This window comes from Triticum urartu, chromosome 6A, assembly GCF_056163025.1.
Source record: "Triticum urartu cultivar PI428250 chromosome 6A, HENAU_Tu73, whole genome shotgun sequence".
Taxonomy (NCBI): Eukaryota; Viridiplantae; Streptophyta; class Magnoliopsida; order Poales; family Poaceae; genus Triticum; species Triticum urartu.
This window is the reverse complement of record NC_141878.1, coordinates 33,629,365-33,643,458: the sequence shown is the minus strand read 5'-3', so window position 1 is coordinate 33,643,458 and position 14,094 is coordinate 33,629,365. Positions and strand designations below refer to the sequence as shown.

The 14,094-nt window shown below is 45.1% G+C and overlaps 3 protein-coding genes and 1 non-coding gene across 4 annotated transcripts; 2 read left to right on the top strand and 2 right to left on the bottom strand.

Annotated features, from left to right (window-relative positions):
* Positions 1 to 1,125: 1,125 nt before the first annotated feature.
* Positions 1,126 to 1,198, bottom strand: TRNAA-CGC (transfer RNA alanine (anticodon CGC)). The gene has a single exon. It is a non-coding gene; the product is annotated as a tRNA-Ala (tRNA).
* A 6,276-nt stretch (positions 1,199 to 7,474) lies between these two features.
* On the top strand, positions 7,475 to 8,470 carry LOC147963568 (UPF0481 protein At3g47200-like). The gene is made up of 2 exons (XM_087529619.1): positions 7,475 to 8,277; positions 8,386 to 8,470. Exons 1-2 carry the CDS (start codon positions 7,520 to 7,522, stop codon positions 8,468 to 8,470), a joined length of 843 nt encoding a protein of 280 aa, XP_087385745.1. The 5' UTR covers positions 7,475 to 7,519.
* A 543-nt stretch (positions 8,471 to 9,013) lies between these two features.
* On the top strand, positions 9,014 to 10,008 carry NRPB4 (RNA polymerase II, Rpb4, core protein). The gene is made up of 2 exons (XM_048678342.1): positions 9,014 to 9,177; positions 9,291 to 10,008. Exons 1-2 carry the CDS (start codon positions 9,126 to 9,128, stop codon positions 9,656 to 9,658), a joined length of 420 nt encoding a protein of 139 aa, XP_048534299.1. The 5' UTR covers positions 9,014 to 9,125; the 3' UTR covers positions 9,659 to 10,008.
* A 266-nt stretch (positions 10,009 to 10,274) lies between these two features.
* LOC125513269 (Remorin family protein) lies at positions 10,275 to 14,094 on the bottom strand. Its single transcript, XM_048678341.2, has 6 exons — positions 13,929 to 14,094; positions 13,648 to 13,807; positions 12,709 to 13,269; positions 11,605 to 12,082; positions 11,439 to 11,520; positions 10,275 to 10,663 (listed from the first exon to the last, which is right to left on the bottom strand). Exons 1-6 carry the CDS (start codon positions 13,968 to 13,970, stop codon positions 10,460 to 10,462), a joined length of 1,527 nt encoding a protein of 508 aa, XP_048534298.1. The 5' UTR covers positions 13,971 to 14,094; the 3' UTR covers positions 10,275 to 10,459.

Below are 14,094 nucleotides of genomic sequence, written 5' to 3'. Positions count from 1 at the left end.
TATATGGCCACCACTGTCGGAGTTGATTCTGGCAGATCTATCGGTAGGGTATTCCGACAGGGTGAGCAGATCAGAGGGCAAATAGGAGACCATGTTTACCCAGGTTCAGGTCCTTCTTACAAGACAAAACCCAACTCCTGCTCGTGTACATGGTGATTGGGGCCGACAGGGTTGTATGATCTCTATCGATTAGTTTGGGGCCGACTTATATAGGACACCAAGGTCCCTAGGGCTACAAGGACTTAGTCGGTTATGTTGGCGGAGACAATGTCGTAGCCAGGATTCGGCCACGCCCCGGGCCAACCTGGTTAGCTACAGTGTCTATGCCTGCTACAGTGCCAAAATCAACTACAGTACACAAAGAATTGCCTAGCCACGCCCCAGGCCAAGGCCCCTGATGCCTGGGGCCTGGCTACGCCCCTGGGTGGAGGGGTCCTCCACGAATACGGATTCCTTGTCTTGAACGTGAAGCCTCCTTGAATCTTTTTAGCAGACATTGATGGCCTAGAGCGGAAAAAAACTAGGGGTGCTCGGGCCAGCAATCAGAGAGGTGAGGCTCCCCTAGGTCATAACGTCGTCAATTTTTTTCCTATTTGTTTTTTTAATACATGTTAACATTTTTTTAGCATGCATTGAACATTTTTTAATAGAAAATGAACATTTTTAGATACATGTTGAGCATTTCAGAAATACACGTTGAACATTTATTTGAATACATGTTGAAGATTTACTAAATACAGCGGACATTTTTAAACACATGTTGAACATCTTGAAAATGGCATGACATTTTTTTAAACATGCAAACATTGTGCTGAATGTTACGGAGTAGAACTTTAAAAAAATTATGAATATTTTTTATATGGTATGAGCATTTTTTTTCAAAATTGCGCGGACAATCTTTTACATTTCATGAACATTTTGTAAAAATGTTGTGAACATATTTTTTTAAAACTTGTGATCATCTTTTAATGTCATGAACATATTTTAAATCTGTAAAAACAAATTGTAACATCCAAAAAATGTTCACGAGATTCAAAAACGATCACACGTTTTTGCAAAAACTGAATGAAAATGGAGAACGTTATTTAGTAGGCCACCAAAATGAAGAAAAAGAATGAGAAAAAATGGAGGTGCGGGGAATCGAACCCCGTGCCTCTCGCATGCGAAGCGAGCGCTCTACCATATGAGCTACACCCCCGAATCATGTCCACGTCGGGACGCGATCCTAGATCATCCATACAGGCGCCGTCGGCCCTGTTGTTTTCCCGACCCACCGTGTAGTGATGTGTTGTTTAAGAGTCCGAAGAACTTCCGTAAGTTACAACTCCACTGAGAACTGAGGTCAAGAGCCCCGAGATCTTATCCAGGATTCATCGCTTTCGTCTTCCACGACAATGGCACCATATACTTCGGCGATGCTGTGAGGGGTGACTGCAGTACGTCGGCGCCGCGAACGCCGCCTGGATCCTCGAGGTACATGTGCGGTGCTGGAGAACGTGTGCTCGTTCCAGAGCCGGCATGCGGCACGAGGAAGCGGAAAACGCCGTCGGAGCCGGCAATCGGGAAACTACTCAGGCGATGGCGTCCGTAAGGCGTGGGCAGACGGCGTGGATCTTCTTGACGAGGATGGGACAAGGACTACATGTTGATCATCAGTCCTTTTACACGCTGTTTTGGCCCATTATCGGCAACAAGTCGCTGCAAGAACGTGGAGAGATGCGGTTTGCACATGTTGGCATGAGCTGCACACTACAACAAAAACATGTCAATAGGCACGCTTTTTCTAAGACGCTTTTATATTCGCCCCTACATTAGGAAGTATCTATTATGTAGAGACGCTTTTTAGGACGATGTGCATAACGTCACAAATTTCACCTTTATAGGTGCATCACATTCATTATTATTTTGATGTGTAAATACGTAGGGACGATTTTTGAGACGTTTTAGAAGACGACCCTATGGCTTAGAGAAGAGTTTAACAATAATCTATAATCTTTTCTAAGAGTAATAACATATAATCTTGCAATAGTAGGCTGTAAATAGAATCAAACTAATAAAATGGACAAAACACTAATCGGAAATGACATGCCCGTCTCTGCCAACAAATGAAACAGAAATTTCTTGACAAAACTCAGTTTTTTTTTGCCAAATCCTACTCAGCGCCTCAAGCGCTAAATATAGGTCATTTAGGCGCACACCCCCCGCTGTACACTCGGATTTATAGCGGGCCAGCCCACTTCCTTCTACTGGTCTGCTTTTCCTGTTTTTAAATACACAAAAAAGGTGCGAACCCCATTCATTAGTTCAAGTAGCGAACACACCAACCAGTTGGATCAGATGACCCATGTGCTACTATCCTTTTTTGTCTGTTCTTTATATAAATGCAAAAATGGCAGCTGTTTTCCCGGTTTCCTTTCCTTTTTCTTTTCTTTTTTTTCTACCTTTTTCCCTTAAATTCATAAAGTTTTTCAAAGGAGACGAATTTTTTGCAAAATCAATGAATTTTTTGAAATTCGATGAACTTTTTTTCAAATCGATGCACTTTTTTTCAAAGTTGATGAACTTTTTAAAACTCGGTGAACTTTTTTTCAAACTCAATGAACTTTTTGTCAAATTCGATGAATTGTTTTCCAAATTTGATGAAATCTTTCAAAATCAATGAACTGCCGCTGTCACACAGGCTTTTTCCGGCGTTGCACCACGATAGCGGTGAGGGGGAAGACGGTGGAGGAGGCGGTTGTCTGTGGAGCGACGCGGGCCCTGATGTGTGCTTCTTAATGGCATTTGTGCAAAAAATAATAACAGAGTGTATGACCACTGGCCCATCCCTTCATTTAATTAAAGTGTATTTGTTTTTTTAAATCAAACTAATGCATGTTTGACCATGTTTTTAGAAAAATATCAATATCCACAGCATGAAATTCATATCATTATGTAATAGAAATAAATTGTCATTCTTCTAAATGATTAAAATTAAGTTTTCCTGCATTTCGTTTGGAGGAAATTATTTTGGCCCTTGGCGCTCTTATTTTCCTTTTGCCGCCAGAAAATATCTCCCCGTATATATTATCTCTCACCCACGCCGCCATCTCCCCACTTATCTCCTTCTTCAACCTCCAGATCCATCTAATGGGATACCTCCCTGGCCGGTGATGTGCATCGCCTCCACACAGGAGCGGCGATCGATTCGTTTGGTGGCGGACCAAGGGAGACTCGGTGGCCAGCGAGCGATTGGATGCGGCGGAGGTTGGGGGACAGAGACCAGCCAGCGGTTGCCTCAGGGGCGGCGGCGGCGATTGGGCGGCAGATCGAAGGAAGCATCTGCTGCAACGAACAACTTCGTCTTCAACCTACTGGTGGAATATGCAGAGCAAGCACGGAAGTACATCCGTGTCGCCTAGGGTAGCCACCCCAGATTCGTCGTTCCCCTGCCCATTATGATCTGATCGCTCAAGCTATGGTACGGAAAATCCTCAAATTCTTCTAGTATCTCATACTTATGTAGTAAATTGATTTCCTGCGTAATCGCTGTAAAGTTTAGTTGTTCAACTCTGCAAACTGCAGGTGCTCTGCTCCGTGGTAGCCTGGTAGGAGTCACATCAATAGAAAAATCTTCTGAACATTGGGCGTACATACAGTTTGCATGTTCGCTCGGTCTGATTGCTTCTCGGTTGGGTTGCGTGTTGCTTACAGATCATGGGGAGAGATGAAAAACTACCAGCCTGGACGGTGCTCGTCGTGTCTGGCGTACATCCTGCTGCGTGGCAATGACAGCTTTGCGGGGCAGTAGTGTTGGCGCCGGGCGCCAGCAACCACCTTTGGCTCCGCTCCTTGTCACCGTTTTGCCATCCGTCCTCGCGCGCGGCCCTGGCTGCAAAACTCTAGACATCGGGCAGGGATTGGTGACCATCAACATTGTTGCCTTGGAGCTACCAGCGGACGATTCCACCTCTGACGTTTCATGCCCGAGCGCTATTTATTGGACTCACTCCACTTGATCTCAAATGATGCGATCATACAGGTCTGTCTAGCCACCTCCCTTGTCTGTTTGTAGTTGCTACTTTCTGGCAAGTACAAATTGGTCTAGCCACAGCCCACAGCCGCACATGTCCCTCTGCATTCAAACAAATGGAATTAAGTTTCGAAGTTAGTAGAAAACTGGTAACATGTTGAGAATTTTCACATCACACAACCAAGTAAAATCTGATAGACAGGGGACACGAAAATGGCGCATCCATGTTTTGATTGCATCCATGTATTCAACAATCACATAGCATTTATGTTTCACCCGGCAAAAAAAAAGATCACAGAACATATTTTACTTGAAATTTCTTCATTACCTTAGTGAATTAGAGAATAGAGCGATAATGTATCTTTTGTTATGAGCATGATTGCATGAATAGTATATCTAGTTCAGCAAAAAAAAGGATCGGGAGGAAATATTTGTTAGTTGGAAACCAACTATATCAGTTATAATATTCAAATATGCTAATTATTTGCTTAATGAAATGCTCACTATATATATTCAGAAGTATAACAGAGTTATATAGGTGTTACTCTGCTGATTTGGCTCTACTTCTCCTGTTTGCAGAGAGGATTTTCTTCTTTCTGCTATCTTGCAGTTCTTATCTAACAATGGCTATCATTTGCCATTGATAATATTATCTCGTAGTTTAATTCTGCCTATAGCGCAGGATTTGATTTCATTCAGCGTCCATTATTTAGCTACTTCAACATCCTACTAGCCTTGCTATCTCTAAGGAGAAACATAAATGCCTAATCATGTTGTCATTCCTGACACTGCAAAATGGTCATGTTTTTCATGCCCAGCAGGTGTTACCTTTGATAAAGCATGCAAATCATTTACCATCTCTTTGCCCATTTGAGGGGAGAGCATTTCAAAGGAATCATGGACTGGAGGTGTAAGGTTAGATGGCAAACTATTTTGCTCACGCAGTTTGATGACAAAATTCATGAAGTCAACTTCCCTGTTTATTTGGCTCATGATTAATGTTTTTTTAACTTCCAAATGTTGGCTAGCAATTGATATACTATGATCAAACATGTCATAATTCATTGATTTATGGTCACTGTTACATTTGATAATTTATAATCACATAAATGAACTTAAATTGTTCCGGGCCTGGCATGTTAGCATTGGTTTACATTATAGTACAATGAATATATGATGGAAACAATGTCGCAAGATCACTCAGCACTATAGGCCGGTACGGCAGAACATGCATACGCTTCTAGTTTACATGACGAGTACTTCATTTGTTTGCATCATGCATGCATGTTTGGCTTTCAAAATAAATTATTATGTTGTAACAAAACCTTAATCTAAGAAGACCGAAAGTATGTGTAGAATAACGCTACTTAGTGCATTCCTAGTACATGATATCGGAACTCCTGGAAATTATCATTCTTGAGCTGATTATGTGTCTCCATTCACACCTCTTCCTATTTAATTGCAGAATGCTCATACTGAAAATAGCAATGCAGCCAAGTTAGGTGGTCTTCACCAAGTCACTAAGCAGGTACATATATGCTGGGTATCCAAACAGTTGTATAATTGTAGTTGGTCTAATTCTCTATGAAATTGTCCTTCTTTGCGTAAAGTGAAATCTTCCCAGTTTTACGAATAACAATGTTTCATTTCTTGCAAAACTGGGATAAGACTGAAGTCTTGTTCTTTTCAATCAATTTGAGAAATAAAAACAAACCCATGACCAATGGAACTTTAGGGGGTAAAGATAGAACATATGTGGTTGAAGGAAACATGCTTGGAGAGCAGTACTCCCTCCGTCCGAAAAAGCTTGCCCCTCAAATGAATGTATCTAGCACCAAGTTAGTGCTAGATACATCCATTTGAGGGACAAGCTTGGGACAAGCTTTTTCGGACGGAGGGAGTATGTTGCATTCTCTGTCCGTGGCTCTACAAATCTAGGAGATGTGAACTGGTTAGACCATATGAAAAATTCCAACCAGTAGGAGATGTTGGTTATGTTTTTGCTTGGCCTTGCTCACATGTAAGTATGTTTCCATACAAGCATCGAGTGTGCTCCAATATCCACATTTAAGATACTTTAGTGATATAAAATCTTTGTGGCTTTTTGGTACAAAAAACTAAGCCAACCATTCAAACGAAGCATTTGTATGATACACTTCTTATAATTTATCAAAGAACATCTTATCTTGCACTTGTCTAAAACATTGTTCATTTTCATTTTCAGGGCGGTTGAGGATTTCAAAAGAGAGTGCATTAAGGGAGCTAGGAGTAATTGGGTAGTTGAGGATTTGAAAAGGGAGTGCACTGAAGGAGCCAGGATCAGTTGATGAAACAGTCTGTGAATGAACAAGTATTGTGGCTTATGTTATATTTTAGCTTAATGAGAACCATAGTTCTAGACTATAGGATATTTTCTTATTTATTTGCATGTTCTGTATGAATGTCTGTTAATATTCAGTTTTGAACTTCGGTGTATGTATCTGTTCGGGCTAATTGCTCCACTCAGCTTGCCTTTTTTTAAGGGGAACTCAGCCTGTCAATTTTGATAACGCGATGTTTGCAAATGCAATCTATGACGTGGAATGGTTCCTTCATATAATGATATTGTTTGATTAATCTGCATGTGCGGCATGTCATGATAAAATGATCGAATTTGAAATGATGAAATACAAATTCGAAATAAATCAAACCATATTTAAAGTAAAATATTCCATTTGTATCGAGTCACTTATGTATATTTAAAGATAAGTATAACATCTCTACACAACGTGTATAAGCATCGGGCCCATGATGAACGTATTTATAGAAGCGCCTCAATGGTATTGAGACGCAAATGAAACGTGTCTATGTGAGTAGAGACGTGATATGAGCGTGTCTATCATAACCTCTACCTGTGTAGACACGATGTTGAACGTTCCTATATAGCGTCCCATGTCATGTAAAGACGCTTCATAAGCGTGTCTACATGGTTTGAGACGGTCCATGGGAGGACGTGGACCGCTCCAAAGACGCTTTACTAAAATGACTCTACAGTTGCCTAGAGGTGAAATAACATGTCTCTAGGTATGAAATTTGACGTCTCTACTGGCAGTTTTTGTTGTAGTGGCAAAGCGGTCACATTCACGTAGAATGAACTTCCCATGAGCTAGTACTCTGGAGTGGACACTAGTGTGTGAAGCATATTTTAGTTACAAGTGTAACAAACAATACTATAGTAGGTAATAGCAATAGCAATATTAGACAGGTAGCTAGGCGTGCATAAGAATAATTTGCAATGAGCTGCGCTGGACTGTAGTATGAACCATATTTTAGTTAGTTAGTACTATAATATAACAATACTAATAGCAATATCAATATTAGATAGGTACGTAGCTAGACAGCACAGCAAGAGCAACCCGGCTATATAATGTAGGTTCGAGCTGCAGGTCTTAAGTACTGAGTTGTAGTGTGGTAGTACTAGCTAGTAGCTACTAAGAAAGGAGAGGAAGTTTTTAAAAAGAGGGGTAGATGGAGGAGATGGCAGATTTGTCTGATAATTCTAGCTCTAGCCACAGACAGAGTGACAACACCATGGAGGCTGTGGAGTATAGAGAAGATGTAGGGATGCCTGAGGAAATACGGATACTTGTAGAAGAGTTTGAGGCGGAATCCCTCGAGATGCGAATGAAGATCCATAGGCTCCCTGCGAGCTTGGCTGATATCGGAGATCAGTTCATCGTCCCGATGGCACTGGCCATTGGCCCTTACCACCACGGCTTGCCCCGCCTCCAGGGGATGGAAAAGGCGAAGCGTGTGGCTGCCTACATCTTCACCAGGGACTCAGGCCATTCATATGAGGAGATGTATGGGCGGGTCCTCGCCGTCGCAGATCAGGCCCGCCGACTATATGCCGCCGATGCGGTGTCAGTTAGCCCACAAGAGTTTGCAGATATGATGTTTCACGATGCCTGCTTCTTGCTGCAGTATATGAAATCATATTCATGGAAAGAAGAAGAAGAAGTGACAGCTCCGTCACCGCTGCAACGTTTCTTCCTCTCCAACCAAGGTTGCATCAAGAATGACATCATGTTGCTGGAAAACCAGCTCCCCTGGTTGGTCATCGAAACTCTGATGACCGCCACGGCAGTAGAGGTGGACATGTTCATTACAAATATGGGAAATCCAATGGGCTGCAAGGCATTCGATGTCTTTGACTCCACCAACATGGAGCCATCAGACCGACCAGCACATCTTCTTGGCCTCCTTCGACAACTCAAACAAGGAACGTTAGTCAAACCACCAGATACATACTTCTACCTACCATCGGCAGCTACCTACCATCGGTCTGTTTTGCTAATTCCATGTTGTTCCATATGTTGGTTTCCATGTTGCAGTAAACTTTTCTCAGCATCACAAAATCTTAAAACTGGGAAGTACACATGCTCGTTGCCAATATGTGGGGTGCACAAGCCCATGTGATCTAGAACAACAACTTGATCAAAACTGATTGTTGGTTTTGTGAGGTGAGGTCACACACAATTCACAGGGGAAACACAAGATATCAGCACAAAATCAGGTCGAGTAAATTACAATGTACCTGGTGTCAGCACTTGACTTCACAATAGAAGGAACAGTTGCATGGGTTTGCATATTTGTAGTTCGAAATTGAAATTAGAAAAGTAAGAGGAAACCGAAACCCAGGATAGTCAGTCGGGGACGCGAGGCCGGCGTGCACTTGTTGATGCCGAGAAGGGAGCTGCCGCGACAGCCTCCTGGCTGCTTGGTTCTTCTCCACCGTCTGGTTCTCTTCTCCGCCGCCGGCTTCTTCTCAGCGGCAGCGGCAGGCCCGATGAGGCGACGACGATGAAATGCAGAGTATCGTTTCAGCGGGCCGACCCGACGTGGCCCCGTCGGTGTGATGCGATCCAGTTTCCTTCCCCAGTCCGATGGAAACCTGGCCCGTTCAGGAATCAGATCCGCGACCCCAGGCCCAGCCCACTAATTTTACCCGACGCCGCCTCCCTCTTTTCTTTCCCCTTCCTCTTCCCCTCCCCGCCGTCTCCTCTCCCGACGCCGAACCGAATCGCAGCAGCAGGAGCAGCCGGAGAAGAAGAAATCGAGAGCGCCAGCAGCCATGTCCGGCATGGAGGAGGAGGAGAACGCCGCCGAGCTCAAGATCGGCGAAGGTCAGTCCGTCTCTCCACCCCCACTCATCCCGACCCCACCTAGGGTTTCATCGGGGAGATCCGCCCAACAAACCCTAATCCCCACCACTCTAATTCTTCTTCTCTTTGCGCAGAGTTTCTTAAGGCCAAGTGCCTGATGAACTGCGAGGTGGCGATAATCCTGGAGCACAAGTGGGAGCAGCTGCAGCACATGTCGGACGGCGGCGCCGACCAGGTCTCGCAGGTCTTCGAGAAGTCGCAGGCCTACGTCAAGCGCTTCAGCCGCTACAAGAACCCCGACGCCGTGCGCCAGGTCCGCGAGACGCTCTCCCGCTACAGCCTCGTCGAGTTCGAGCTCTGCACCCTGGGGAACCTCTGCCCCGACACCGCCGACGAGGCCAAGGCGCTCGTCCCCTCCCTCGTCCCTGGCGGCAGGTTCGACAGCGACGACCGCGTCGACAAGATGCTCAACGACCTCTCCCTCATCAAGAAGTTCGAGTAGCCGCCTCATAATATGCTCCTGCTTGTTGATCTTGTTCTCGTTCCTCCAATGGACATGGCACATGGAGGCCATGTGTCGTTTATCAGTCTCAAGAAGTACTTACTAGCTACTGGTAGCTTAGTTTGGCGATGTTTGATCTTCAGATTATCTCCTTCTATGCTATGATCATAAGACATCGGTGTCAATCTCACAGATGTATGGAGTTAATGAAGCCTTGCTGCTATGCTGTCTTGGAGAAAAATGTAGTAGCTGCTGTTGTTAAGTTGGGTTGGTGCTGTTTAATCTTCTTCATATTACCCTCCTATATGCTATGACTATAAGACAGAGTTGATTAAACATTGTTGATATCATCTTCTGATCTTGATCATCTGAGAATTTGGTTACAGACTGAAAATTAGTTATCTTTTTGTCATCTCCTTGGCCTGCTTGTAGTTTGCAATCTCCAGAAGGAAACAGTTGTGCTCTTGCCGGTGTTTAACTGTATTATCTGGATGAATCTGAACATATGAAGGCTTCAGATCTTGTCACCATCCCATCTGGAAGCAAATCACTGTCTGTAATGTACATACGGATCTGAACAGAAATCTCAGCATCACTGAAGAATGCAAGAAACATGAGACAAGGCAAGAAAGCTCGCAACTTACATACACATAGTTACAACTTACAGCTGGTCTGTTCTCGTCTCACATATCTACTGAACCAATCAAAAGAGAAGAAAGAAGATTCTACGGTGCCAGATCCATTCATTCCATTCCCTAGTTGACAGGAGCAACGCATGCTGTTTTTTTTCCGGGCCTACGGCTACGAGCACCAGTTCCAGCAGCCGAGCGAGGGCGGCATCCTCCCGGTTCTCCTGATGTGCTCTGCCTGCTCCGCCGTCCTTGCGGCGCTGCGGTCCCTCTTCGACTCCGCGGCGGCTCGCTGCTCGTCCGCGGTGTGCCTCGTGGACGCGAGCTTGCTCATCAACTTGTCTTGCGCACGGGCTCGCATCCTCTCCACCTCGACCTTGAGAAAAAGAAATCATGCTAGACTCATTAATACGGACAATGGGTCTATTACAAACTTGGACATGGACAGATGGTGCCTCCACAAAGAAAAGGAAAAGACATCCCAGTCTCACATATTTCATGATATCTAAAAGACAGACATACAGCAAAATCTGGCCAAAATAACAGCAGTTGTACCAGCAAGAACACAAACAAACTAGTAGACCTCAATTTTTTATTTAGTACTCCTTCCGTCCCACAATATAAGACGTTTTTGCAAGTTACTTATATTATGGGACGGAGGGAGTAAAATAGAAGATACTTTGAGTTGCTATGGCATATATCCAATTGACAGGAAGATAATGGTGCGTGTAGGAAATTTTGATGAACTGGAGCTATGTGTTATCCTCTGCTATATTTTCATCGAAATGAAGGCATTATTCTACTCCTTTTCTGTTTTGAGCACGATACTGCTGCAAATCCAAGATAAAGGGATGTGCTGTCACCAGTAACTCAGTGTACAATAAACAGCTCTGTGCTAAGCAGAGGGGATCACAATCTAAAGGGATGCACTGTGAATTTAGATATAAAATGTTGAAGGAGTTCATCTGCCAAAGGAGTCCATGTGCCATAACATGATGTATACTAGTAGTACTAATGGTACCAACAGGGTAATCACTAGTGAATCAAAAGTATGATTTTCTGGAAATCAAGTGGTAAAATGAACATTTTCTGCCAAAAAATTTAGATGGAAGAAAATGAATCTGAAATTGGACAGCAGGAAAAAAACTAACCTCAATTTTTCTCATTTCTGCTTCGATTTTGGCTTTCTGGTGATCTTCCCATGCATGAATCTTGATCTCTTCTCGTTTAAACCTGCAGAATAAGGGCCGCGACATAATAAGTCACCAAGTACCCAGCGATTTTAATGGACGAAGACATACACTTAGGTATTAGCACCTTGCTAAGTACTTGGCCTTTTCTGCCTCCTCCCAGGCAGCTGCACGGACTTCGGTTGCATTTTGTGCAGATTGGTCTGAAGACACTGTCTTGAGAGAAAGCGATGCATCCTTTTCCTCTTCCTTCTTACTTGCCCATGCCGCGATGCTGGTTTTACCTAGCTGGGTGCCAAGAAGCATTATCTCTCTCCTAGTCTTCATTTGCAACTCCTGTTCACTTAAATCTGCATTGCTACATTCACCGCGGTTGATAGTAGCGCCAACTGCATTGATACCCAATGTCCTTCGTGGAGTAGTTGGCCGAGAGCAATCCGGGCTTGTTGCTCTGACAGGTGTTCCTGTCCGGGATGGTTCTTGGCTTGCAATTGGGGTCATTTCAGTACCCATATCCCTCATCGATACTGACCGGACTGTTGGTGGGGGAGGTATGCATGCAGTGGCACTCTGAAGCGTGGTAGATGAATCACAGCTCAAAGTAACTGCACAAGTTCAAAAATTATTCACTTGTGTCATGATTTTTAACTTTCCAGATAGAAAGTATGCAGGTAGATAGAATCTGATGTACATTTTGTAAAAGAGGAGAAAGGTGTTTTTGTCAGTTGTCACCTACATAACATACCAACTGAATTAATAGCTGGACATACAATAGGTTATTCATCCAGGCTAGATGGTGAATTATGAAATTAAACATACTGTAGAGACATGTGTACATGGTGAATTATGGAAGACTAATGAAACTATGCTATCGCAAATCTGGCTCATATTCTTACATCACCTGACAGCTTTATCTAAAGAAGCAAACAAACAAATAAAATATATGCATTCGTCTATGCACACATTGTGTTCAGTTCACTGAAGTTTTGGATTGCTAACAAGCTCTGTGCATTGTCAAATTAATAATTATCATTTTGAATGATACTGGAAGAATTGTGATACAGATAATGTGCGGAGCCCTCCATGTTCTAATGCTCCATTCAGCTAATGATAAGAGGCAATGCAATCATATCTTAGCGGAAGAATTAATCAGATCACATATAGCACCACCAACTACTTTATGAGAAGTGGAGGAGCTGGGGTATGATGACATAAAGAGTGCACTACTTACCAGCTGAATCAATTATAGTACTTTCTGCACCAGGTGCAGACTTTGTGCAAGGCTCCACTTCTGGATAGGGCTCCGGCGTGGCCCAGTTCGCCGCTTTCTGCCACCCAATCTCCCTCTTCTCTTGGCTCGGATCGATCCTCTTGGTGTCTATTTCCTCCATGGCCTCCAGCACAACCTTTGTCGCCGGCAGCCTCCCTCCACCAAAGCCAGTTTTCTCCATCTTCCTTGGGAAAGCTCCACCAGCCCTACCGGGACGGTTCGTCGTCGGGCTGGCGATCCATTTCTGGGCATCATCCCACTTCGACGGCGGGGGCTTGGAGAACGGCGCGACCACCGCCGTGGGCGCAGACCGAGCAGAGGCCCCTCGCTCCTTGTGGAACTCGAAGTTGGACGCCACGCTCTCGGAGTCGCACGAGTCCTCCTCAGGCACCCTGAACCTCGAGCCCATGGAGTGGGAGTCTCGCGACCGGTGCCCGCTCCCGGTGTCCAGCGAGGACGAAGATCCTGACATGGTGCTCACCACGTCCACGTCCTTGTATTCTTCGCACATGCCACCTCCTCCTACATAAAAACAATGCCACAGTTTCAGACTGTGAAATCTCAAGAAAAAGGTTCTGCTTTCAAGCAACCATTGCCTCTCAATTTTAGTTGAGCTTAACCAGAGCCTCTCATGCAACTAATTCAAGCATGAGAAGTGCCCATTTCACCTCGGGAATACTGAACTCTGAAGAGTGAAGGCATATCCTTTTGATGAATGTAAGCTTAATTTTTTTTCTAGTACTTCAATCTGTGCCTCAGTAATGGAGAGCGTGTACTGACTGAACGGAACACATAAAAATATCATGCAACAGTACAGTGGGCCCAAAATTGACAGATGAAATGCTCCAAATCGAGCAATGCAGGCGTCCATGGCAGGAAAGCGGGAGGGGAAATGCTCACTGCGCGCGTCGTCGTCGGATCTGACGGAGGCCATGGGCACCGCGCCGTACTCCTCCTCCTGCTCCGGCTCCCCGTCGTCGTCCCCGGCGCCGGCGTCCTTGCGGCGCCTCTCCACGCCCAGCAGCATCGCGCGCAGCCGCTTCGGCGAGAAGCCCCCGCCCTGGCGAAACAACACGGCAGCGAGCGGCAGCGCGCGTCAGCAAACTCCGCCGAGAGAGGAGGAGGAAAAGCCAGAGGGACAATGACGCCGCGAATGGGGGGAGGGGAGGGGGGGTGCTTGCCTGCGTGGGGAACGAGGGCTTCTCGATGCGCTCGTAGTCCATGGCGGCGGGGGCGGCGGCGCGCCGGGGGAGGGAGATCTGCGGCGGCGGCGGCGGCGGCGGCGGGCGTGGGAGTGCGAGAGGATGGGAGAGTGATGGGGGACACAGTTAAAGCTCGGGACTCGGG

Coding starts and splice junctions, on each gene's coding strand:
- LOC147963568 (XM_087529619.1), top strand. CDS start 7,520: ATGGAGGAGATGGCAGATTTGTCTGATAATTCTAGCTCTAGCCACAGA. Junction 8,278..8,385: donor CGACAACTCAAACAAGGAAC/GTTAGTCAAACC, acceptor TCCATGTTGCAG/TAAACTTTTCTCAGCATCAC.
- NRPB4 (XM_048678342.1), top strand. CDS start 9,126: ATGTCCGGCATGGAGGAGGAGGAGAACGCCGCCGAGCTCAAGATCGGC. Junction 9,178..9,290: donor CGAGCTCAAGATCGGCGAAG/GTCAGTCCGTCT, acceptor CTCTTTGCGCAG/AGTTTCTTAAGGCCAAGTGC.
- LOC125513269 (XM_048678341.2), bottom strand. CDS start 13,970: ATGGACTACGAGCGCATCGAGAAGCCCTCGTTCCCCACGCAG. Junction 13,808..13,928: donor AGCCCTCGTTCCCCACGCAG/GCAAGCACCCCC, acceptor TTGTTTCGCCAG/GGCGGGGGCTTCTCGCCGAA. Junction 13,270..13,647: donor ATCCGACGACGACGCGCGCA/GTGAGCATTTCC, acceptor GTTTTTATGTAG/GAGGAGGTGGCATGTGCGAA.